Source organism: Dreissena polymorpha, chromosome 2 (genome assembly GCF_020536995.1).
Source record: "Dreissena polymorpha isolate Duluth1 chromosome 2, UMN_Dpol_1.0, whole genome shotgun sequence".
Classification (NCBI taxonomy): Eukaryota; Metazoa; Mollusca; class Bivalvia; order Myida; family Dreissenidae; genus Dreissena; species Dreissena polymorpha.
In genome coordinates this window covers 32,526,405-32,553,247 of record NC_068356.1, presented here as the reverse complement: position 1 = coordinate 32,553,247, position 26,843 = coordinate 32,526,405, and the positions used below count along the sequence as shown (strand labels likewise).

The window sequence follows — 26,843 nt, the reverse complement described above, 5'->3', positions numbered from 1 at the left end:
TAAATAGAATTGCGATATATAATTATATCGAGCATCTTGGACGATATTAATCGTCAGTAGTCTTTCAAAGAGTGCATGCAACCATGTTTGCACAACGAGCGAGAAGGACTTGTGATTATACAAAGGGAGCGGAGGATTTAGTTTTGTGCTTAAAGGAAATGATATATTTCTACATAACTCAATTTATATTTCAAATGAATAGGAAGATACACACCCATCACAGCAATAAAACATAAAGAGCTTTATAAATGCTTATAATTTACAGAAAGACACCAACAAATCTACCGTTAAAAGAAAATGACATTATGTGACAACACTCAGTCTGTTTCAATATGAAGCATTTCATCCTGCTGTTAACCATAAACCACTCACTGGTTTGTATCACAAACATATCAATACGAATGGGAGCAAAAAGAATTATGACGAAATAAAAAGTTTATTCCTTTTAATTTTGCGAAGCGATAATCTATATGGAACGATAGTTTGTTGTCTTGTGTTGGACAGGTTGTTATACGAGATGTCTTTTTCCTGTGTTTTAACAGATTTATGTATTGGTACAGATGTGTTAGTAGTATTTGTTGAAGAAAACATTTTATTTAGAATTTACATTTTTTTGTAAGCGCATACATTTTACATTGTGTAATTAATTGATGATCTCACATTGAGAGGTCACGCTTACTTTTTTCAAGGAAAGTTTTCTTTAAATTCGATTTCTATAAGGTCCAATAAAGAATGTATCATCTTTCAAAATAATATCTAGCTATCCTTTTTTTCAGATGTGCAAACCTTTCGCCAATTCAAACAGTTAAATACAATTGTATTCACATAAAATCAGGCAACCTCAGAAAACAAGGTCTTGGCAGTTAACTTTCAGTAAAAAGCTTATACTTTCAATACAAACATTTTAAGCGTTTATCTTGCAACGAAGTCCCCAATGAAATGCGCCAAAATAGTGTAGGCACACACAGGATACACAATTTGACCACACATGGCGTGGGTGTGATGGCTTTAATGCCATAAGAGAACATAAATTCTTCCTAAATTTGCTTTTCTATCACCCACGGAAGGATATAAAGAGTTCATGGTTGATGCCGCGTTGGAGAAAGCTGATCTGGTGATGCTTATGAAAAGAAAATAGGGCGAGCTTCAGCACCAGCTCCATCTCGGCACCAACCATGTATTCTATTTATCCTGCTTTTAAATTTTATCTTTAAGACATTTTATCAAAGACAAACGATTAATTGACATAACAAAATAATTATTCACGTCGGGTCTCCAACATGTACACAACATTCATGACGACCGAATAACTACCGATTGTGTCACATAAAAAATAGATCCACATTACACTGTTCCTTCTAATGCTTTCCTATTGAAAATATTAGGAGAAATAAAAATATGAATCGAGAATATTATATGTTAGTTGTTAGAAAGTTAAAACATGCAACACCAAAATAAAACTCAATTTCTGTTCAAGTTCAAGGTTGTTGACTGAAACGAGTGTCTGTGAAAACAGATGAACAATTAAATGTCACACTTCACGATTAATTTTTTTATATAAACTAAAAAAATGTGAATATTAACTGTTGCGCATGCAAATAAGGATATGGATTTTCATTCAAATATAGTGTTAGTTAGTCATTGAAAAAATTAAATAGATAGCAGAAGACAGACAAAAAGTGTGTATTAGTGGAGTGCAACCTTTCTATTAGAAACACCGTGTATTAAAGGTAATGAGTAAATACATTTAAAGTTAAATTTAATACTTCATTTCCATATGTTTGCTTGAATTTAATACACATTTATTAACTTTACTTTCATTTTGTTTTGACAAAACATTTCTCAGGAACTTCGCATGTACATTTTGTATATGGTCAAATATATGAACATGTTAATCGAGGCGTAGGAACACGTACTAACGGTTGCCGGAGATCAACGTGTTTATTTGACCCTGCTTTATTAGATCAATGTTTTCGACAGAGGCAGGATAAATGTTCAAACCGAACGCTACAAAGCGTGTCAGAAACTGTTCAATGACAAAATAATCGATATGTCTCAAAGTTTGTTGTATAAGCAAAGGCTAGTAAAACAATTAGTTTTTTTCAACGTTTAATCAATCAATTTTATTATCTTAACAACGATATCTATATTGCAATACAAGAATGCTCCCGGAATCGGTTTACACAATTTGCAATAGGATAAGTTTCTTTCACGGTCTTCAATCAAGATTATTTCTGCAGCAATAACTCAGCAACGATCTATGAAATCGTGCTCTCATTACATTGTGAAGGGTTTTTGACCATATTTGTTGAGGAATTGCGTGTTTTATATCGGCTGCTGTTATTATGTTCAAAGCACGCCCGTTTGTGTTCTATAATTTCTATAACTCATGTACACGCCCGGAAAAAACATCTTATTGCATGATTGAATTAATAAACACAAATTGTTTTCACTTACGTCATACAATTTAACATGACATGATGAATACGTATAGGATTGCTATCATTTCAGTGATGAATAGATACTTTGTCTTGTAACACACACTATAAATTATTGTTATGAATAATTTATCATTTAGATACGATCATGAGGCGCCCAGTTGATGCACTACATCAATGCTTGTTTAATATTGTAATCGATGTTTTTGAGAATAAGTCCTAGCAAAGACGCTTCTGTGTTGAATGTACAACAATTAATATTATTCATTTGGATCAGGCATAAGGAAACTTAACATCACGAGGAAGCTAGAAATAATCACATTTGAAGAAACAAAATAAATCCTCAAGAAAATAGCATAATAATACTACACATGTAATACGGCTCAAGCTCCTGAATGACGGCTTCCGATTCCAATGAGCAGACTCTGCACATAGTCCAAAATCTGGCTTTGCGCATCATCAAAGATTTAGTTCGAATAAATGAAAATAAACTAACCGCAGACAATTTTCCATTACAAACAAGACAGGAATGCAAACACTTGGTACCAAACATATTGAACAGCATGAGATGATCAAGCTTTGCCCGAAAATAGCACCGAATTACTTACACATTTTCAGCATCGCCTGCTTTTAGACGTAGGACCATTAACCGAAATGACGATCTGCCTCCTGGGAAAATACACAAATATACATCAACATATATACCACAGCTAAATATATTACCACAATAAAGAGCACATTAAGAAATCTGTTTCAGCGGCAGCGATAAATCTTTGCCGCTAGCCATGCTTGAAACTTTTATTTAATGTTTATACAAGCCTTGTTTTAAAATTAAATACAAACATGCGGGCGAGTTTTATCTGTTTTATTTCATTTCTATCCAATTGTTTCATCATATGCTAAATAGTTTAGAATATTTTAATTAAAATAAGTTTGGTCGTGATCATTTATTGACATTTTAAAAACATGGGCCATTACATCCGATTATGCATCTATTTACGATAGATATACATATATATTCAAGTGCTTCGTAACCTGACCATTTTGTAACATTTTGTATCTTTTATTGACGTAAGAGCCATTTTGTAAATTTCGGAAAATGTCATCATCTAGACTTGATTTGTATTATTCGGAAACGTATAAACAATAACTTTTAACTTCCTATTTACAACACGTACATAACCGGCAATGATTATGTATTGCTTAATTTAATATCATAGTAATGATTATAATAATAATAATTGTATTATTATTATTAGGATTTTGATTATGATTATGATTATTATTATTATTATACTTTACAAAATAGTTCAACATATACAACCGCCCCCTTAAATAAAACAATTATATCGTGACCTTTTCAATTCAATTGCATTCATGTGTCACAAATAAGCTGGACTACTTACATATTGAAACATACTTACCTGCTCAGAAAACCATTTATTTAATTAATATAACTAGCATTGCTGACTAATATCAAATAAACGAACGCATTAATTATGAAATGAAAATACATGATATAATAAAATGTATAAATAAAACGTTTTCATTCAATTTGCACGAAACACATTTAACAAATGGTCCCTTCCATTTTGTCAGTGTATGTGTGATATTGCAGAAAGCGGAAATTGGACGCATGTTAAATAAATGTCAAGAACAGTAAACGCGTCTTATGACCGTTGTCGTTCTCTTGTTTATCACAATAAAGTAATATAAACGGTTCATTTAATTGAATTTATCACATTAGTAATTTATGTAAAAACGTTATTTTCAGTCATCGTCATTTCCCTGATCAGTCTTTCCGGTGGTTGAAAATGACGGACGACACTAAAGAAATCCTCACCCATTCAGGTATGTTGTGTCCTGCTGAGAGGGATTCATCCGTTTAAAGGTATGTGCGCTCTTTTATGTCCATCCAGCTTTTCTTCTGACGGCCTAACCGACAACCTCCCTCTAGCGTGCCCTGTAGAAAAGTCTTGCACAGAGAGTGCTGCCTGGTGATGTGTCGAACGAAGCCAGCTTTCGTCGTTTTAATGTCGCAAGTTGGGGCCCTTGTGGGCCAACAAGTGTTTAAGTCATAATCGATCTAGGCAAACTCGTTGTTCTTGTACTCCGTGTAGTAGATACGGAACAGTCATCAGATACATTTTTATTCAAATTCCTAAATCCTGAGATCTGTGTCCGCGTGAAGCATTCCGGTCTCGCAGCCGCACAGTAGGATTGAGACTACCAGGGACCTGTAGAGTCTGTAGTTGGGGAGAAACTGATGGAATTGTGTGTCTAAAACCTGCTCAGTCTGGCCTTCGCTGCGGTGACCATTGTCATTCTTATTCGGACCTCAGTGGTAATGGTACCTTTTCTTAGCAGGACCTCAAGCTGGTCACTTCTTCCAGCTTCTCACATTCATGGTGATGTCTGCACTGGTGTTGTTCATGCTGTGCGCCATGACCTTCGACTTTCTCAGGCTGACCCTCATCTGACCCCGTATGCTAATTTTCTTTCATATAGTTTGTAGTTGAAAGATATTTGTATAATCACTTATGAGGGTTTCAAACATAAGCATAACAAGCAAATTCGTTGATTTGTTATTCCCCGCCAAATAAATTTTGTTTATGGATGGGTGTAGAACTAACAGAAAAGGTATAAGTGAAGGGTTGGCCTGATAATTGAGAGAAATTACATCAGGACAATTTGAAAATCCATTTTAGTATGGTAGAATCCTAACCAAATAAGGTATATTTAATCAAAATGTTTGATTTTGACCTTTGCGTGTGACTTTGACCATGGCCTAGAAACTTGGATCTTATATTTGACACTCAGCTAGATAATGGAGAACAATTGTGGACGGTTATTACAGAATCCCTTGATGCATAGTAACGGAATGACCAAATAATGAATAATTCATCAAATTTGTGACCTTTGACCTCAATGTGTGTCCTTGACCTTAGCCCCTTGGATTTTGGGTCTTGAATATGAAGCACACACAGATGATTGAAAACAACTCCGGCAAGTTTCATGGCTCTGGCTCATTTGTTAATGGAGATAAAGCTCTAAGCTTATATTAAAAAGCCTTTTTTTAAGATTCAAAGGACCATAACTCCGTTATTAACAGATGGTGTACAATACCTTTTAGCGTGCATCATCCCCTTATCCATATATATATATATATATATATATATATATATATATATATATATATATATATATATATATATATATATATATATACACTCATACCAAGTGTCAATGAAATCCGCCAAAGCACTTCCAAGATATGGCTCCGGACACAAAAGTGCCGGCCGGCGGTCCGGACGGACGGACCGACGGACAGACAGACAGGCAGTTTATTTAGACTTATAAATTAGCACATCGTATTCATACTAACATATACACATTATGTTCTGTTATGTGAATTGGTATTTCAACATAACATTATATTATATACAATAATCATTTAAGGATATAAATGCAATTTAACACGATCGTTTGAAAACAGAAGTATGCTTAATCGAGGAGGTAATGAAATGTATTACAAAGTATTATTTAGGATCGTATTTATAACAAACGCTTCTTTAATACATTTACATACATTACAAATAACTGATTTTTTACATGAAACGTATAATTTAAACCACTGTTTTTTTGCTAAAATAATATTATTTCTCGTTAAAACCTTGCGACTGCTCACACCTACATAACGTGACAAATTAAGTGGTGTCGCGTTCATCGAACCATGACCCCTTCGTCGAACAGCTTTACGGATGTGGACCAGTTGTAGTCGTTAATGTAATTATCATATGTTAATGAAATGCAATCTCACCTCTTTGAGCATGATGAAAAATCTAAATATAGTACATTTTATTCACCAACCGGTTATAGAGGAGTTTACCCAATCTCCAAATATAATGTTGGCTAGATTTAAATTGTTCATCCTGTTGACACCTAAAGGATAAGTAATAAGCGTCAAAAGTTAATTCATATTTAAATATCCTATAAAAATTCACATAAAAGCGCAAAATGACATGCCTTTCGGTGTCTGCGTATACATTTCAGCTGAACTTGAATCATTTTTAAGATAGGTGTAATATGTTTCCTTAAAAAATAATATAAATAGCGCAAAATGGTAAAAAATAAAACATTATTTCATAATTGTAGACAATGGATCTACCTATTCAGGTTAATCACCAAATGTACCTCAAATACACTGAGTATTCTTCGCATCATTTTTAGTTTTAATGACAATAATTTACATAAGAAAACTCTGCCCCTTTGCATCATAATATACGATTGTTGTTTCTTTTTAAAGGTCTTGCTTCTTATACCCTCATAAAAACAACTAAGTTGAGCATTTTGCGAGAGTTACATCAATTGTAACAACATGTGCACAGAGTATCAACACAAAACTGTATATCCTAGAGTAGACACATTTATAAACAACTTTCAATTTATACAACCAAATATTTTCGACTTGTCTTGGTTTCCGTACATAAATATGCTACGGTTCAATTTGATGTTAATGTTCCGAAATTAAATTACTGGTTTACGCCTTAAAAGTCGATTCAAAATTGAACCAACATATGACTACGAAATCTATACACATGAATGTGAATTTGTTGTTGTTAAGTAGACTCTTTCGCTTGACTTGATTTCGAAAACGTTTTATTTCTATAAATATCAACATACAAACAAGCTTTCGAAACGGGTTTGTTTTTTATGTTTATCACGACACAAGTACTTGCTATGCGTTTTAACGCGGAGTGCAAATAATTCAATGCTGTGTGTCGTGTACACAAACAAGTTTGTGTCTTTCACTTATTTTGATTTGAAGGCGTCATAAAGGACTGTAAGTGTTCATATTAAGAATAAATACTTACTTAATAATCATATTTACAGCAATTGCATAGTAAAACCATGACGGGAATTTGTGTATTGTTGGTGGTTCTGTGCGTCTGCCTATCCCTGGTTTCGCCTTGCACCAGGACACCACGCCCAACGACAATGAGCACACGTCGTACCACCACGACGCCGCGGCCAACAACAATAACAACGCCACCCGTACCTCGAGGCGCATGTTTAGTGGATGGAAAGATATACGATGAAGGTACAGTATTTTATATACAATGTATAACGTATCATTCATATCAATATTTTAATGCCCCCGGTTTGGGTAGAAACATGACTGCCAGAAGGGATTGTCTGGTCACAGTCTAACTAGATCAACGTCAGATGATTAGTTGATAAACATTAAGCGCCTGAGTTATCCATCAAGCTTCATTACCCGACTGACCATCCCATTCTGGCCGACACCACTGACAGACAGTTTCACAATACATGTACATATAGTGTACGTCAGGTCGAACTAATTTTTGTGAAAATGGTACAGTTTTATTGTTTTATGGTCATTAACGAGAACGACATATGCGGACTTCCTGACTTTTGTCCGAAAATCAAACCATGAAATTTTTTAAACATATACACAAAATGATACAATCGCATATGCGGGTTTTCTTGCAGCACACATATTTTTCGTTGCCGCTTATGTCAATTAACATACATGTATAAACACACTACATAATTCATAACTATATATATCATTAGCTTAATTTTGACAAACTACGATCATGGCTGTGACTATGGAAACAAAAAACAACAAATAAAAAAACAAACATCAACATGAAAAACACCACCCATAACAAATTTAATTCATATTTACAGTTCATGTTTCACATATATGCGTATTAATAACGTTCTTGCAGTTACTATGTATTAGGATTCAATGGCTCACGTTATAAAGTGATTACGGTTGTTTCACACCCGCTGTGTGGCTAATGCGGAGTCATATTTTACACACCATACAGCTTGTTATAAATTTGGCATGATTTGAAAGCAATTTGTCTTAAAACTTTGTCACGGGTTACACACGCTGGATATATATAAAGATGTATGTAAAGAAGTTAAAAAAAACAGAAACAAATATAATGAAAAGTCATTCTTTTGCTTAAGCGTTAGTTTTTTATATTCAGTTGCATAAAGATTTTTTCTTAAAAAAGTCGCCGGACGGTCGGGCTGATTCTTTTTATATTACTATGTGTCCAAATATGGTTTATTCAATATATAAAATAGACATACAGTCAATGAGTATACATGATCAAAACATAGAAGCATATATAAAGGCATGACATGCGATCAGTATTGACACAACATAACAATGTTGCATTCATACAGTATTTATTACATACTGGTAAAAACTCTAATCTTTTTTTTAGCAAATATAATAGGCGTAAACTGTTTTCAAAGCTGCAGATTACACATATTGGTAATAAAATTAAGCAATATTAAGAAACATGTGTACGTTTAAAGGCACATTTTCACGTTTTGACAAAATTGAAAAAAAATTGTTTCAGATTCGCAAATTTCCATTATAGTTATGATATTTGTGAGGAAACATTACTACTGAACATTAACCATGCTCTAAAATATGCATTATATATATTTTGTGACAATTTAAAAACTTGAAAATAATAAAGCGTTGCAACACGAAACGATTTAATAATTTGGAGAGTTCTAATGTTGTCGTTAAGTTGTCGTTATGTTTAGTGACACTACGAGGATTGCTTAGATACAGTATAAAATGTTGTATGAGCACGAATGGCCGAGTGATCTAAGCGTTAGACTTTTATTCCAGGGGTCAATGGTTCGCTTCTAGTTGAGGGTTACGTTTTTTCTTTAAGTTCATTCTTGTTTTAAGTGCATAACATTATTATCGAAATATAGCATTTAATGACAAACTTCAATATATGCCAAAATATGTATAAGGTCCCTTTAATTAAAAGTTGTTTTGGAAAATGAGTGAAACCGTTGTTATATTTATAGGTGCCACAATCAGTAGGGATTCAGAGAATTGCCACGGAAGTGTCTGCATGGGAGGCTCTGTCACCTTTTGGGATGACAGGTGTTTTCTCAACGGTCAGCCGGACTGCGACGGTCAACTAGTGGACATCCCGGGCAAGTGCTGCCACGAGTGTGTCACCACCACATCGCCACCTACGACGTCACCTACAACCATACCGGAAATTCTCACAGGAGCTTGTCTTGTCAACGGCCTCTCATACATGGACGGTAGGGTTCCGAAATGATTATCATAAGTTTATTATCCCCCGCCATCGGCGGAGGAATATTGTTTTGGCTTTGTCCGTCCGTCCGTCTTTCCGTCCGTCCGGAGCCATATCTTGGAAGTGTTTTTACGGGTTTCAATAAAACTTGGTTTGAGTATATATATGGATACTTGGATGATGCACGCCAAATGGCATTGTACACAATCTGTTAATAATGGAGTTATGACCCTTTGTATCTTGAAAAAATGCTTTTTTGAGTGTCAAATATAACATTTTTGTGTCGAGAAGCATATTTGCGGGGGATATCCATTCAACGAATTTGCTTGTTATTATTGTTATTATTCTTTTGACACGCACGACTGTCTTAAAAGCTTTAGTGTATTTATTTATATTTTCCAATCAGCTTCTTCCATTTTAAACACTAGCCTTCCCATTCAAATTGATATATTAAATTGCGATATGTCCTATACTTTGATTTATAAAAAACCGCTATTATGATATCAATGCTTTGCGCAATCACAATTAAAATAAAGGTGCTTGCGTGTATACTGTGTGGATTTCTAACTATTCTTTTGTCAATTAAGGAAACTCATTGCTGCGCACAATATTCTGTTTTAACACGTCTCACCTTTGTCAAGTAATGTGAAAATCGATGCGTGCTTAAATTCTCCTAACAAAACATGTTTGTTGACTTAGATTATTCGATCTTTTACCTTGAATCGTGACATTGACATGGGGCCAATAGACATTGCAAGTACCAACACACTGACATGCATTTAGACGAAAGCATGCTAAATTAACACGTCTTGTTGTTGTTTTACAAGTTGAAAAGTCCGGAAATGCATTTTTTTTCAAAAATAATGCCCAAAATGGGGACACACATTCACTTTCTTATATGAATTTATTTATTTGTGAGACGATCGAAATTGGTCCCGAAAACTGCCATGGAAGTATTTGCATGGGAGGTTATGTAATCTATTAGGATGACCAGTTTTTCCTAAACGGTCAGCCGGTTTGCAATGGTTATCTGTTGGACATCCTAGGCCAGTGCTGCCTCGACTGTATCGAGGTCGCCCACACAACTGAACCATCGGCAATTGTCACTTACTCGTTTTTGTTAGTCTATTTAGTTGACAATTTATGTATATAAATTTATTCAAACAAGACATTTAGAAAGAAAGCTTACTCAACAAATTACACTTGTATATGTTAATGGTACAGCTGTAAAAATTGCTTTCAATGAAAAATGAATAATATATTCCAAATCGTTAAATGTGTGTTAACTTTACATATTCGCTAAAACAAACATCTGCAAAATAACTGTAGGTTTTTCTATATCTACTGCTAAACGACGTCGTTAACGTACATTTGAAATATCGGTTATGTCGACTGTGAAGGAATATAAAACACATACATTGTTTCGGTATACCTAACGAGTTTGAATGGCACAACACACATTCCATTTCTCGTTATTTCGATTCATAAATCTTAGAAAAGCCAAGCATGTTTATACCTTTCTGTTGTTAAGAAAATTTAAAGCACATACGTGTATTAAATCAACTGCTTACCTTTAAAAGCGTATGCGGGTTCATGCTATGCCTGCTAGCGTGACATTTGAAAACACATACGTGTAATAAAGTTACCGATAAGTTACGTGCTATGTCTACTAGGTAGAGTTATGGTTATGTCTATAGTGTGTGAATTCAAATTATAGAAATGTTCTGGTTATGTTTACTGTGTAGCAATATAAATCACATGCGTGTTCTGGTTATGTATATTCCATATGAATACTATTAGTTACACTGTTAGTAACTGAAGGTGTATGGGGTATATACATATATAGAGCTTCGCTCTCGTATGGTATGAAATTACTGAGGGTGTATATCCCATACACCATCAGTTACTAACTTTGTAACGATTATATCATAACCGATTACTCGATTACTCGGGGTGTATGGACATTACTCGGGGTGTATAGAAAATACACCATGGATACGCGACCGCTCGAAGCCAATCGGATTAGGTCGTTTTGTAGGAGGTTAGATATAAGTATATACATGTTCGTGTTATTTGTATTGTTTAAAGATTTTAAACACATACATGTTCTGGTTATGTCTACTGCGTGGGCATACACATCAAATACATATTCTGGTTATGTCTACTGTGTGGGCATACACAGCACATACATAATCTGGTCATGACTGTTGCGTGTGCATACACAGCACATAAATATTCTGGTTATGACTGTTGTGTGGGCATACACAGCACATACATATTCTGGTTATGTCTACTGTGTGGGCATACATATCACATACATATTCTCGTTATGTCTACTGTGTGGGCATACACAGCACATACATAATCTGGTCATGACTGTTGCGTGGGCATACGCAGCACATACATAATCTGGTCATGACTGTTGCGTGGGCATACGCAGCACATACATATTCTGGTTATGACGTTTGTGTTGGCATACACAGTACAACATATTCTGGTTATGACTGTTGCGTGGGCATGCACAGAACATACATATTCTGGTTATGACTGTTGTGTGGGCATACAATGCACATACATATTCTGGTTACGTCTATTGTATAATGATACACATCATTTTCATGTGTTGGTTATGTTTATTATAATAAAACAACATGCATACATGTTCAGGGTATGTCTATAGCGAAGGAATACAAATCACATAGATGCTCGGATTGTGTCTTCTATGTAGCAATACGAATCACATTTATATTGTGGTTATATCCCTTCTGTTGGAATACAACTTAAATACATTTTGTTATCATCTGTATTGTGTAGCGATGTTTAAATCAAGTTTTGGTTATGTGTATTTCGTGGGCATACAGAGCAAATACGTATTCTAGTTATGGCTGTTATAAGGGATACAACGCATGTTTATGTGTTGGTAATTTTTATTATAATGATAAACAACGTATAAATGTATATCGTGAAGGGATACAAAACATATCCTTGTTGTGGTTATAATATTTTATGTGTAAGGATGCAAGGCACGTAACATGATTTTGATTAAAACACTTGCGTTAGCAATTTATATCTTAGTGAAACTACGCTAACGCAAATATGCATGGGCGTTTTGTCAACTCTAGGGTCGTTTAACATATATGTTGTTTTTTTTTGCGATACGACCTTCGCTAAGACGTTTTAAAACCGGATTTTTGCATTTCCATTTTTAAATTGTTGTTGACAAAGTTTAATGTACGAACGCTATTCATATCGCTATTTGCAACAGGCGCACCGACTAAAGGTAATGTTGTGTTTATTTGCTTTGCTTCATTGTCACGTTTCAACTTAATTGTTACATTTCGTTAAGGCCGCGTCATATATAAGAAACCGTCTGTGCCCATGCAGTTTAGACTGTCACTTTACACACTTACTTATCAAAACGATGTTTACACTATTAAATATAAAGACTGTTTTTGGACTTGCGACGATCGCGTCCTTTGTTCTGTCACTTCCACAGACCACGAGGCCGCCGACAACGACTGCGCAACATCTTCCGATCGGTGCATGTATAGTGGGTGGAAAGATTTATCATATTGGTATGGTACACAACATTTGTGTTAAAGCCATACGACGATTTAAGGTTCTTCTTCTCATATGTGTGCATATTGTGACAATTATTGTCTTCAAATAGATAATTTGAGTCAAATTGCTCTCCCGAGAGTCGAAGCCGGGACGGTACGCTCAGCCATATCGACTTGTTCTCTTTGTAGCCGCAGTGTTAAGTAATACAAGCGATCAGATCTCATAACAAAAAGAAACAACATTATGTTTGTCTAGCGATGTAAATGCTTTTAAATGTTCACCATTTTGACTGAAGCGTACGCATTCACAAAGTATGTTTAACGCATGTTTCAATACAAATACCATTCACATCTCTCCTTTATATACAGTATTGTGTCATTGCAATCTGTAGAAAACATGTCAGTTTGTCAATTACCAAAGTCTGTCGTTTTGTTGTTTTTGTATATATACGACACTTGAAATCATACCGTTATAAACGGGTTTACAATGTTACCAGGATCATTAAGGCCTAACACAATTGTTATTTACCTAAATACTAATCAAAAGAGTGTGATTTTGACATGAACTCAATTCGTTTCAGGTGAGATAATTCATCGAGACCCGGAGAACTGTCACTTCAGTAGATGCAGCGGTGGCAACGTCGAGTATGAAAACGATAGGTGTTTCCTGATTGGTCAGCCGCACTGCGATGGCCAGCTGGTTGATATCCCGGGTCAGTGTTGTCACGAATGTCGCGAGTACACCACCACAACAACGTCTACAACCACATCTACACCGAGTGTACCTCCTGGAGCGTGTATAGTTGACGGACACGTATACATGAACGGTATCATTGCATTACAATATTTAAATTAAAAATGATTTAATTAGTAAAACTTCTGCGTCTCTTGACAACGATTATGTAATGTAATGTTTATGCGTATGATTTTACTGCGTGTTATTTAAAGGTGAGACAATAAGTAGAGATCCGGAATTATGCGTATTATTAAAAACTTATTAAAATTGAAGCTATATTTATAGGTGCCATAATCAGTGGGGATGCAGAGCATTGCGCCGATCTTATTTGCGTGAACGGCTGGTTGGCGTATAGGGATGACAGGTGTATGCTCGGTGGTCAGCCAGACTGCCCCAATGGTCATCTCGTGGACATTCCCGGTCAGTGCTGCCACGAATGTATCGAGGACATTACCACAACAACGTCTACAACCACATCTTCTGCCTCATCACATCTTCAGCCTTCTGCGATTGTCGGCTGAACAGACAAAAAGTGACATCAATAATAACTTTGGTTTTATCTTCAAACGCAGGAGCGTCCCATTCTTAAAGACAATTATTTACAGATAATTATTTTTGACGTCGTTACTTTAGATACTTTTAAACGTCGGTAATGTGTTTGCATTTTTAACTTAAGTAATATAAGACGAAAGACACCATTAATAAAAACAAAACAAAATCAAAATTGTTGATCCTAATGGAGGTTAAATTACGGAAATGCAATTCAAAGTGCATCTTCGGAGCGATGTTTATGATTGTTGTATGGCCCAGTACTTGAGCGTTAGATTTGCTCCACAAAATTTTTAATGTAAAAAAGTCCCTTTCAAAGCAAGTTTAAGAATATTGCGTCTTATTTAAAATTGTACACTCCATTGGGGTATATAACGTTCCTTCGCCAGAGCATGTCAACATTACTCAACGAAAAATAAGGGGGATGTCACAACAAGAAACGAAGTACAGTTATAATCTGTAGTGTTCTCATTTTGTCGTCCGCGAAATATCGTTAGCGCCTGTTCATGTTCTCCAAACGTCTGCAGTGCGGAATTTCAATTGCACAAATGCAAATGTAAGTCCATCGATCTGGGAAGTGCATATCTATATTATGGTTCTGACTTTTGGAATGCTTGGTAAGTGCTTAATACAGATACGTTTGTTAAGCGAGTCCAAGAAAACTTTAACTTCGAAGTTTTCGTCAGCTCGAGCCTTTCCGTGGTTTAAATTTCTGTGCCGAGATAATACACGTATATGTGGTCGACACTAACTGAAATATTTGTCATGTAATAAACAAAAGCAAATGGCATAATTTGTCAGTAAATGCGATACAAATCTATTGACGTAATTCAGATAAACAAAATTAAGTCATTGTGCTCAATGTGAAGCTCTATCCTGGCAATCCTATAAATAAGCTAGTAAAGTTACCCGTCAGTGAATTATTTTCGACAATGCACAATGCATTCTTATTTTAAGCTCGACTTTTTGAAGAAAAATGAGAGCTATACTACTCTCCCCGGCGTCGGCGTTGGTTAAAGTTTTTTATAAAGTCAAATAACTTTAACACTATCAAAGATAATTAACTCAAACTTGAATTACTTCTTTATGACAACAAGACAATTGTGTAGAACAAGGTGCATAACTCTGTCAGCATTATTTGTAGAGTTATGCCCCTTTTTATACTTAGAAAATTGAAAATTTGGTTAAGTTTTGTGTTTAGGTCCACTTTATTCCTATAGTATCAAAGCTATTGCTTTCATACTTGCGACACTTATTAACTATAATAAGGGGACTGTGCAGGCAAAGTTATGTAACTATGACTGGCATTTTGACAGAATTATGGCCCTTTTAATACTTAGAAAATTGAAAATTTGGTTAAGTTTTGTGTTTTGTTCCATTTTAATCCTAAAGTATCATAGCTATTGCTTTCAGACTTGGAACACTCGCTTACTATCATAAGGGGATTGTACAGGACAAGTTGCATAACTCTGATTGGCATTTCGACAGCCTTATGGCCTTTTTAACTTAGTAACTTTGACTATTTTTTTTTTGTTAAGATGCACTTTACTTCTAAAGTATCAAGGCTATTGCTTTCAAACTTCAAAAACTTTTTTACTATCATGAGGGTTTTGTACCTGGCAAGTTGAATTTATTCTTGACCTCTGAATTACCTTGAATCTCATGGTTAAATAAATAAATATTGCTTAAATTAACTTCATTATTAGGATCAGATTTGATTCATACTTTGACAAAACAACACTTACCTGACCTACCACAATGGACTCCACCCAAACCATCACCCACGCCCACCCCAGAATCCATCCTAATTTTTTTTCCCTTTGTTATTCTTATTTTTGAAATATCAACTGATAAATGACCACACCCCCACATTATTCCCCCTCTCCACCCCCCCACCCCCCACACACACATACAAACATAAATTATATTTTTGGAAATCTGGTAAAAAATCACAATTATTTATTTTTATTATTTTATTTTTGAAAGACCGTCCAACCATCCCTCCCAAGCTATTGCTATCAAATCGAAGTATAATCTTATTAGTTTGTTTTATGTCTTTACAAATGTTCATTAGATTGTGGGAAATATACCTGAACTCAGAATCGTCTATAATGTATCACTTGTTTAAAACATAAGCGATCAATATGTTACAATTATGGTCCTCTTCCAGTTAGAATATGACTATATAACCTTGACCTTATTGAATATGAACAATTTCCCCAAGATGGCTTAAGTTATACTGTCAAGCACTCGAAAAGTCGAGCGCGTTGTTTTCTGACAACTCTTGTTTTCTATCTCGTATTGCAACGAGTTATAATGTCGTTGGAACGACTTACTAAGTCGAGGGAACGAGATACAAAAAAAGAGTATTTCAAAACTAAATACAATAGGAATGCAATGAAACAAAAGCGGTACAGTTAGTAAAGGAGGGGTGCATTAAACAAAAGAGGAGATTATATTAGCTAACTCGAGAAAACGACTTACTTACTCGTGGGAACGAGTTACCTATGTCGTTGGACCGACGTACTAAGTCGAGGGAACGATATACAAAAAAACAGGAGTGCAAAACTAAATAAAAGAGGAGTGCAATGAAAGAGCGGTGCAGTGATTGATTGAGGGGTGCATTAAACAATTAACCGCACCGCTCTTTTTTCCATTGCTGTCCTCTTTTATTTAGCTGTGCACTCTTCTTTTTATCTATCTCGTTCCCTCGACTAAGTAAGTCTGTAACATAATTCGAAGGGATGACAATTCATACACAAGTCCGATGAAGTGTTCATTAAGATTGTATTCTGCTTATTAACAAGTTCTCAAAATATTCTAATAAATAAGAAACATTCAGTAACTTTCGAGCGTTTAAAATATTGAATGCCAATAATTAAAAAAACTTACGGGTCTACCTACGATCCACAATTAAAAGGAATCTGATGTATATGCTAGCCGAATGTATTTTATATAAAATACGACTTTCTTTTTATACTAAATGGCTGCCCTTGAATCATGGAAATGACCTACAGTATCGTAACATTTTGTTATGAAATTGTCGACTTTTGATTGGTTTTCGCTTTATTTGATTTTCTTTATTAGATCTAATACTCTGACCGCTGTTATGTATGATCTTTGAGATTCCGACAATGGGGTTTAATTTCATTATGCAAAATTGTCTTACGTTTGAAGTATGTTATACAACAATGTTTACATTTTAACTACTCGTCGCAGATGTCGACACATTTTAATTCATGTATTACGTTACAAGTCATTCCCACCACAACACGAGCGTCATCCTCTAAGGGCTGGTTGGCTTTTCCGGGACATTTTTTCCAGAAATGTCGAGCGGCACTACATTCTCTTCCGTGTTAGGGATCCAGAATATTGCATAGGCAGATATTGCCACTAAGGATAACCTGTTAACTGGGACGACAATTGTGTCCTTTCTGGTCAGCATCACTGTAATGGTCGCCTAGCAGACATTCCGGGACATTACTGCCACAATTGTATTGAGGACACCACCTCAACCCTCACATTGCCGAGTGTCGGCTTGACGTGATGACTATAGCTAATACTTTATTCCTCGAAAGTTAATGTTTGTTATAGATACCCATACAATTGGCTGCGAAGGGTATTTGTTTTTAAGGGACAGGTCAAAATGGAGAGTTTTATATAAGAAAGAGAAACTCTAATGGCGCAAGCAGGAAAATCATTTAATGATAATCACGTTCATGAGGAACAGTCTTAATGGCAACATACGAATTAAAAAAGAAAGTCATTTAATATTTGCTGAATGCTTAAGTCAGGTAAACTAAAATTAACACGTTTAAACGTTACGCCTTAACTAATAATATTGCTGCAATGTTACGATATGTACTGAAATAATAACATCAATATAATGTTTGCTAAGAAAAATTAGCAATCTTAATTGACAATATTACGTTTGGATTATATAGAAGATAGATTTATGTAAAGAAACACTCTGCGATAAAAATTGTCATAAATGAGTAAACGAAAATTGCGATTTAACTCCTGTATGTTTTATCTGCATGTTAAATATCAATAAAATACCTGCTTCGCAACTTTTTGAAAATTAATGCATGTATATGTCATTTATGCGAGTCGTTTTGCATGTGACCGCGACTTTTTAAAAAGTCATTTCATCGGAAACATTTATCCTACCATATTGAAGATCTAACTCTAACGTCTCGACATTACAGTAGATTACAGATTATGCTACGTATGTTTATATATGTCAGCATCCCGTTGTCAAGAATGTTATTCATAATGACCTCCTAACTGGGATTTCAATTGCCATTTCAATTCTGAATATACACTCTTCAAAACTGTCTTATGCAAGCCATATGAATACCATTTACCTTTGACTAAAAGCCGTGTGCCATCGACACACACATCGGTAGGAAATACAGAGAACAGTGTATTTATACATTTTCCTTGAATGTTGATTTCTTGTCTGCACATGTCGTTTGCTATTCCTATTTCCGTATGGAAATTGCCGAAATTTCAACACCAGATGTGGTCTGGTAAAATAGATGTTTTGTGGATACAACAAATGCTCGTTTTTATTATGGTTTTAACATGGTACCATTTTAGTGTTCGTGAGTCGTTTGAATAGATATATTCGCAGGAAATTAGCATGTAATTTATTGTGGTCACAAATAAATAAAAACGAGCATTTTGTATCTACACAAATCTATGTTATCATACCACATCTAGCGTTGAAACTGTGGCTATTGCTATAAAGAACAGTGATTGTTTAGGTGTAAACTTTATTTTACGAAATACTTTACAAAATTTTCGTTGATTTTGAGCGTTATAGAGACTTAAAATGGTCTGTACGTGTTAATCTACAACCAGGGCCAGCTAAATGTAAATGAAGGTGACTTGCTGTGAATAATGAACTGGCAAAACTGCAGCCAAAAACTCACACTTCATAAAATGCCCATCTGATGCCAAACTACATGTAGAAACATGTTCAGTAGTTTTCATATAAGCTAATTTCTCATTAAGTGTTACAGTGTCTGAATCTATAAATCTTATGACGTCCTTAGCATAAGATTGTGTCTATATACACTTCCAGGCACTTCTAACGCATCTCTTTCTATGTTCATGAAAGCTTGGAAATTTATGGACATATTTCGCCAAAAATCAAAATAAATATATATAAAACATATACTACGTTTTCTACAATTTTTCATGTTATGAGGTCAAAGTAAATTGAAAATAAATTTAATGAATCGGCATGACTGCAAAATAAAAGGTCACACAATGACAAAAATTAAACCAAATGAAAAAAAATAAATTTTGTATTATTTATTCTAACAAAACTTATCAAATGCAGTAGTTAAAATTTGGTGTGCCATAATTTTTTTAAGTCTCTAATGACATGTTGACATCGTTGACTCCTTGATAACACGTAATTTCTAATAAGTATTAATGAATTTATTTGTCATACAAGTTCATGTGTGCTACTCGGGGCTAATTAAAAAAACTATTTAGTTATTTATTACATTTTTTAAATTAAATGAAACCCCTTTTTTGAGTCATTGAGTAATGGTGTAGGCAAATTAATTTTTTAATATATTGTGTGTGTTATGTTCTTTATATCTTGTATTTAATTGCATTAATTGCATGGCGGTCTTGAAAAATTCACTGAAATGTAAAATCGCCCTATCACACAAACCCACTTTTCACTTCCCAATCCAATTATTATTTACAAAATATTTTTTACGCATGTTTCATGCATATATGCATATGCAATTATGCCTTTATGAATGTTAGTTTTACTGCTTACTGTAACATTTTCTATACAAGACAGTTTTTTTAAATACCCAATAAGTTGCTAAAATCAAAATTTAAATCTTTCGAAATGAGCGAGTATTCTATGCTTTGCAAATATTTTTATATCTGAATATGATGAGGATAAATAGAACTTATAACTTAATCACAGGAAAAAAAGGTGATCAGAGACATGTGAACATGCTTTTAGTAGTTATATTAAATATAGTACTTAAATACGATATTATAAAAACACTTTTTAATAATGGCTAGATACTTTATTCACTGTTGGGCATATTTTTTATTTGTTAAAAATTGCTTTTAGATTGGTGATGTACATTTAAGTTGTCATGGTATCCAAAAGCACATTGTTCTGTAGTATTGTTTTAATTAATAAAATTTAATATGGACATGAAATGGGGGCTACATTTGAAGTCAGGTTCTACATTATGTCAATGTAGAACTTGTCAAGCAATAGTTTTCAAGTATTGGTGCTAAAACAACATGTGCCATGTCAAACGAGCTATGACCCCTCTTGTCGTGATAATGTTTGGGGCCCTACATTTTGACAGGTAGGCTTGTAAAAACGAAGCCAGTATACAATATATTAATATTTGTTAATCATTACCAATGAGATTGTTAAAAACTTGTACTTAAATGTTTATAAATTCTTTTTTAATCACTATGCTAATGTTTTTCTACAAGTTGAGCTGTGGAAAAGAAAGTTGTATGTTGTATAGTGCATGAGTTCAATGTGTTTAATGTGATTAGTAAATTCATCTTGCAAACATTTCAGAAATATTTTAAACTCACAAAATATTTTGTGCTTTTCACCCTACGGCCCTGAAAGAAAGAGACAAGTATGGAGGAAAATGAATATGTAGATTTAATTAATTTTCTCAAATTGAAAACCTTTCCAGAGTCCATGCATGGTGCAGATCGCTCGCTTGTCAACAAGAGACATCGGTATAAGACAAGGGTCAAGAATTTCTTCTTGAAAGGTAGTGATTGCTAATTATAAATAATTTAATATGAATTTATGTGTTGCTTGATATCATTTAAGATTATAGTGCATGGTCACAAGGTCACATGAACATATTTTCTTTATGTGGCTGTCTTGTCCTAGTGATATCCTAGTGATATCTTTTTTTGACTCAGTCTTCCCATTTGGGGTAGTTTTTGTTATTTACACTCCTATCCACTGTTGTAAAGGTCACATATAATATGTTTCTGTTATATGAAAATTGTGTTTGAGTGATAAAGTACCTTTTGACACCTTGTTTAAGGTGTTGCCTATAACTAGTAACAGGCAAGTTGAAATTCCTGAACCTTTTTACTCATCCCTCCAGGCAACACATAATAGGAGAAGTGCGTACATTCAGGGCATAATATTGTATGGTAGCATATGCATTTACTATGGTGGTCTTTATATATTATGGTATTAAAGGGGCTCATACTTTTTTCCATTTCTTCAATATCTTGATTTTATGGGCAATAATGATCATTAACCTGCGTTGGAGAACTAGTGTGAATAAGCTTTTATAGAATAAATATGCATGACTGGACAACTTGATATGTGTTTGTATGTTAAAACACAATCATTTGCTGTTTTAGTGCTCTCAGCAAACTGGTGAATAAAGTTCAGAATGACTGGGATGAAAAACTTGATGAAGTATTGTTCTCAATCCGGACCAAGAAGCAGTTATCTACCAAATACATTCCTTTCTTTCTTCTGTATGGACGTGAAGCTGTTTACCCTAGTCAGTTAGAGCTTTTGGATTTGAATGTAAGTTAATGTAAGATAGAGATCACATTGTTTGTTTTAATGATATGTGTATGATTTCAATTTTTTTTCCATTCCAATGCTTCGGGGTCCAATGTGTTTTACATATATGTTCAAAGTAAAAACTGTTAAATCTTCTCCGAAACATCATGGCCTACAACTTTGGTATTGGACATGAAAAATCATCTAGTGCGTCTCTTCCAACATTTACTTCCTTACGTTAAAAAATAACCATGTCCTGGGGGACTATTTTTGTCTTCATATGTTTGTTATGAAAAACTTCAAAATCTTCTGCTCCTATACCAGAAGAGCATATATTTTTGGCATGAACAATTGCCTAGTAGAACTCTACCAAGAGTGTTAAATTTATATTTATTCTGCTGTGGTCAAAATATGCCCTGCCCTGGGGGCTAAAGTGTATTGCTTTTATGAATGTAGCACAAATCTTATCTCAAATCACAAGGTCTAGAGCATAGATATTAAGTTTGGAACATAGTTCAGTGGACCTCTATCGAGATTGTTCAAATTATGCCCCTGATGTCAAAATTAGATTTCCTGCCTTATTAAATAGAAGTGTTCTACAAAGTTTGCTTAAATCTTGTCGGGCTAAGGGTCAATCTTAAGTAGCAAAATAACTCTTTCTCTAAAACAGCATGGCGAGCAGTTTAACAATTGGTGTATCACATCATATAATTGTTCTCTGAATAGCTTATTCAATTTATCCACCTCGGTTAAAAACAGGCCACACTCCTAGGCGTTAAATATAGATCCCTTGTAAAAAAAAATAAATATATCATTAGCTAAAATGCCTTTTTGTCAGATATTTGGCTTGACACATGTTCTAATGATACTGCTGTTGATTTCAAAATATTTTCTGTCTGTAGAAAAAAACAAAGGTAAGGTGAGTGATATAGGGCCATAATGGCCCTCTTGTTGTTTCCTTAGTTCATTTATTTACTTTTTCACAGAACATTTCAGGTCTTTTGCCAACGGAAGACTTTTTGGAAGCCAAAGTCAACGAGAGACTACATCGGGCTGAGAAAACAGAACAAGAGGTGGAGGACAACCAGAAAAATGAAAAAAAAAAGACTTTGTGAATGCAAATTAAAAGAAAAGAACCTTTAAAGAAATTAGTGTTGGCGAAAAAGTACTGAAGTACAATGCCTCCAGGGCAGCCAGGCAAGCAAAAGCTGACCTGGGGAGTAACTACACTGGCCCCAATGTACATGTAGTGCATGAAATGAATGGCAATGCTGTGAAATTGAGAACATTAAATGGAGAGGTGTTAAAGACAACAGTAGCTGTGAACAACTTGAAAAAATTGTTGAACAAAATGAGAATGACCAATTAACACAGTATGTTGTACATTTGGGAAGGGGTGAAATTGAAATCCTGAAATCGAAGTGTCTTCAACTGCAGGAAAAAACAAAAAGGGTCTTCACTGGCAGCATTCCAGAATAAACTCAGTACATGTCCAGTGACATCCTTCATTGATGAGGTATGTTAATTCAGTTTTATGTTAATTATTTCAATTGCAATGCATGAAATTGTCAAACAAATTATATATGAATAGTTTTACAGATGGAATACAAGCATATAATTAAAAAAAAAGAAAGGCAGAAGATCCAATTTCCATTAAAAGAGAGGAAATTAACTTTTAAATGGTTATTGTTTGTTCAACAAAAATGAATGCCATGTGCACAGGTCATGGGCAATCAACTTAAACTGTGATGTCGATTCGATTTGGTTTTAATCAATGTCAATATCAAAAATTAAATAATGTTTCCCTTTATATACTAGTAGTTCTAATCGTTTTTTAAAAATTACATTCGCTTCTTTGTAATCGAAATTAAGCCCAAGGACATCTACTTCCAACGATTAATGTTGTTGATGTTAATTTGTCTTGCTTGATGTATCTTTGCTTTCTCGCACTATTTGGATTTTTGGAGCCTGCTTAGGTTAACCACATGATGATGATGATTTTTTATGTACTTGCTTTATTTAAGGTTTTACCTGTTAGATATACCCAGTTACGTTTTATAAACTGATATACTGAAAATATGTAAACTTTACACTATTTTGCAAGCAATGTAAATTACTGGGTATGCTATTTTAGTCAACATAAAAGAAATTGCAACAAATTACGGTGTCTTTGAAATTTTTCTAGGTACAATCATATGCTGTTTGATAATAACTAAGTCACTCTTCCAGGTGGCAGCTCAACATGAAGAGATGATCGATGACCTTTTGCAAGTGTTGCTGAAGGAGTTGCCGGCAGAGTCAACTAGAACTACACAATTTACTGAGGCAGGCTTGCTTTTGTCCGCAGTATTAACTCGTGGCTTTCTCTCCAATAGAAGTCCGGTTGAAGTCACTGAAACGTTGGAGAAAACACCTCCATTCATAATCATGCCATCAGCAGCGGAGGCACTGAAAGAAGATGAAAGGTTGATAGTGGCTGCATAAGGCGTAGACTTACTTATATCGAAGAGTACAATCCGACCTCAAGGCCATTGTCTAGGGCTCTGAAAAATGTATTATAAATATATGTAAGCTGATTAAAATTGGAGCTACCAGGCAAGAAGCCAGATTGAGTGGGTTCAAAGAATGCATTCGCACGAAGAAAATTAAAAATGTGTTTATGTAATATCCTCTCAAAGACCTTCTCAGTAGTATTAAACTGTGATATTGGACGATAATTAGACGCTAGGGATAGATCGCCTTTTTTGAAAATTGGGCACACATTTGCAATTTTCCAACAAGAATGCATTTTAAATTTAGACAAGAAGTATTCAGACAAGAGTTAAACAAATCACACAAGGGGTAGCTTATTCCATCGGGACCGGATGCTTTTCCTATCTTTAGACATTTAACTGAATCAATAACCTCCTCCTCTGTAATATGTATAGACTGAAGATTGTTAGCGTTTGCATGGTGCATATGTTGAATAAGTGTTAAAGATCATGGTTGCTTTCATCAACTGAACGCTGACTTGCAAAGTACTTGTTGAGCAACTTTACTTGTATCCTTCACTACAAAAATATTGATTTAATCATCGAAAAGAGGTGTCATTGAGTTATTTATGTTACTAGAAATACATTTTCGAAGTGTTGTCCACCAGTCTTTAGCGCAAAGATCGGATGACTTGAGCTTCTGTGCAATAGTGTTAAAATATTCAATTTTCGAATTACGTAATAGAAGAACAAGCTTATTCCTGACATGGAGGAAATTTTACCAATTCATAATACTATTAAATTGCTTTGCTTTTCGGTTAAGCGTTTCCGTTTACGAATTTGTTTCTTTATGTTATTGTTAATTTTTGTTCGGAATACATGTACGTGCAATATGCAATATTGTTTTAGTTATGTTTTCTGCGTAGATATCAATGTTTTCACATTTTAGTAGATCCCAATTGGTATCCGATATTAATTGTCGTAGTTTTGAATAATCCCCAATGTCATAACGCCAGATAAGTCGATAGAACGTTTTACATCTGGGTTTTGTAAATTTTAATGTAACAAAAATAGGGCAGTGGTACCGAACAGTTCGATCTAAAAAAGGTTCGCCTGTCCCAGAAAGTCCGTTATGGAAGATGTATGTTCAGTATAATGTGTTGGTTCGTTAATAAGTTGCATTAGGTCATTCTGTTGACATAATTCATTAATTGAAGTGCAGTCGATTCAGCGAGAGCATTTATGTTAAAATCACTTGTTATAATAATATCATTTATTCGTGTTTCTCTTGCTAGCGCTATGGAATATTGCGTAACAATGAAACCCAACCATTTAGTACCATTTTTAGTGTATGTCTTATTGCTTTATAGAAGCTTGTAAAATTATTGGCATTCTACATATATCAACCGACAATACAAAAGCCTTATTCTTGTGTACTTTGTAAGCATGTTGTGGTTACTTGCTATTAACCTGTTAACAACGAAGGTAAGGCGAACGTTTTTATATCCATCAGACCACAGCTGTGAACGTAAGAGTAACCGAAAAAGACATAAGATGACCTAAATTGGTACCAAACTTAATATGGGGATTTTTATTGTCCCTAAAATGTTCGGCTTAAGTTTGTGTAGTCGCTTCTTTTTTCAGCTGAAACCCATGTTTAGTACACGTTCTTCTCATCCCGACGCAAAAAGCCAGGTAGATACGGTGTATTTAAAATATGTACCAACTTTCACGAGTCTATTAATTTAATTACATTACAGTTCTGGATCAGATTTATCGCAAAACTATACATATTAATACTTGCAATTATTTAATTTGAAAGGAAACACCTAGCAAGGTACAATCACAACTAGAAATGGCGCGGCCGCGGCCGACGCGTATCTCCATGCCGCAGCTTTTGACCCAGGGGTCAGATCAAAATTCCAAATAGTGCACTGTCGCACATATGCTCATAGCTACCATGTGTTTAAGTTGCAAGGTTCTAGTGCTTAGAGTGTAGAAGGAGATAGTGGCCAGGACGGACTGACGGCGGAGATTTTAATCCCCCGCTCCAATTCGGAGCGTCGGGGTGATAAGTAAGTATACAATCTTGCAAAAAAGCCATCTTGACTTGCATCGAAGTTAATTACTTTTGAAAGTCTACTTTTATAACATTTAGCAAAACAATATTTTTGTATGGACCCAACTGTTAAATGTTTATTATGAACGTTTACATTTTACGATATTGTTAGATGTTAAGTCTTTATAAGCAAGGTTTATACATAAACGCGTAATTGATGACAAACTGACCTATTTATTAATTGTCAGAATCTATGCAACGCATACTATGTTAGAAACCACTATACCATGCGGACACAAAATGTGTTTTGCAACAATATTTCAGTACAAAATCCAGATTGTAATATGAAGATGTTGATAATGGTAA

At 34.6% G+C, this 26,843-nt stretch overlaps 1 protein-coding gene across 3 annotated transcripts in view; it reads left to right on the top strand.

Annotated features, from left to right (window-relative positions):
* Positions 1–26,843, top strand: part of LOC127866500 (kielin/chordin-like protein) — a 436,162-nt gene that overhangs the window by 216,012 nt on the left and 193,307 nt on the right. The window contains exons 1-4 of one of the 3 annotated variants that reach the window (XM_052407056.1): positions 7,189–7,539; positions 9,312–9,557; positions 13,692–13,937; positions 14,132–14,570. In XM_052407056.1, coding sequence (XP_052263016.1) covers positions 7,350–7,539; positions 9,312–9,557; positions 13,692–13,937; positions 14,132–14,367 — 918 coding nt within the window. In that variant the 5' untranslated portion in view covers positions 7,189–7,349 and the 3' untranslated portion in view covers positions 14,368–14,570. Of the gene's footprint in view, positions 1–7,188; positions 7,540–9,311; positions 9,558–13,691; positions 13,938–14,131; positions 14,571–26,843 lie in introns of those variants that run through there. The other 2 variants (XM_052407055.1, XM_052407057.1) reach the window with 2 other exon arrangements.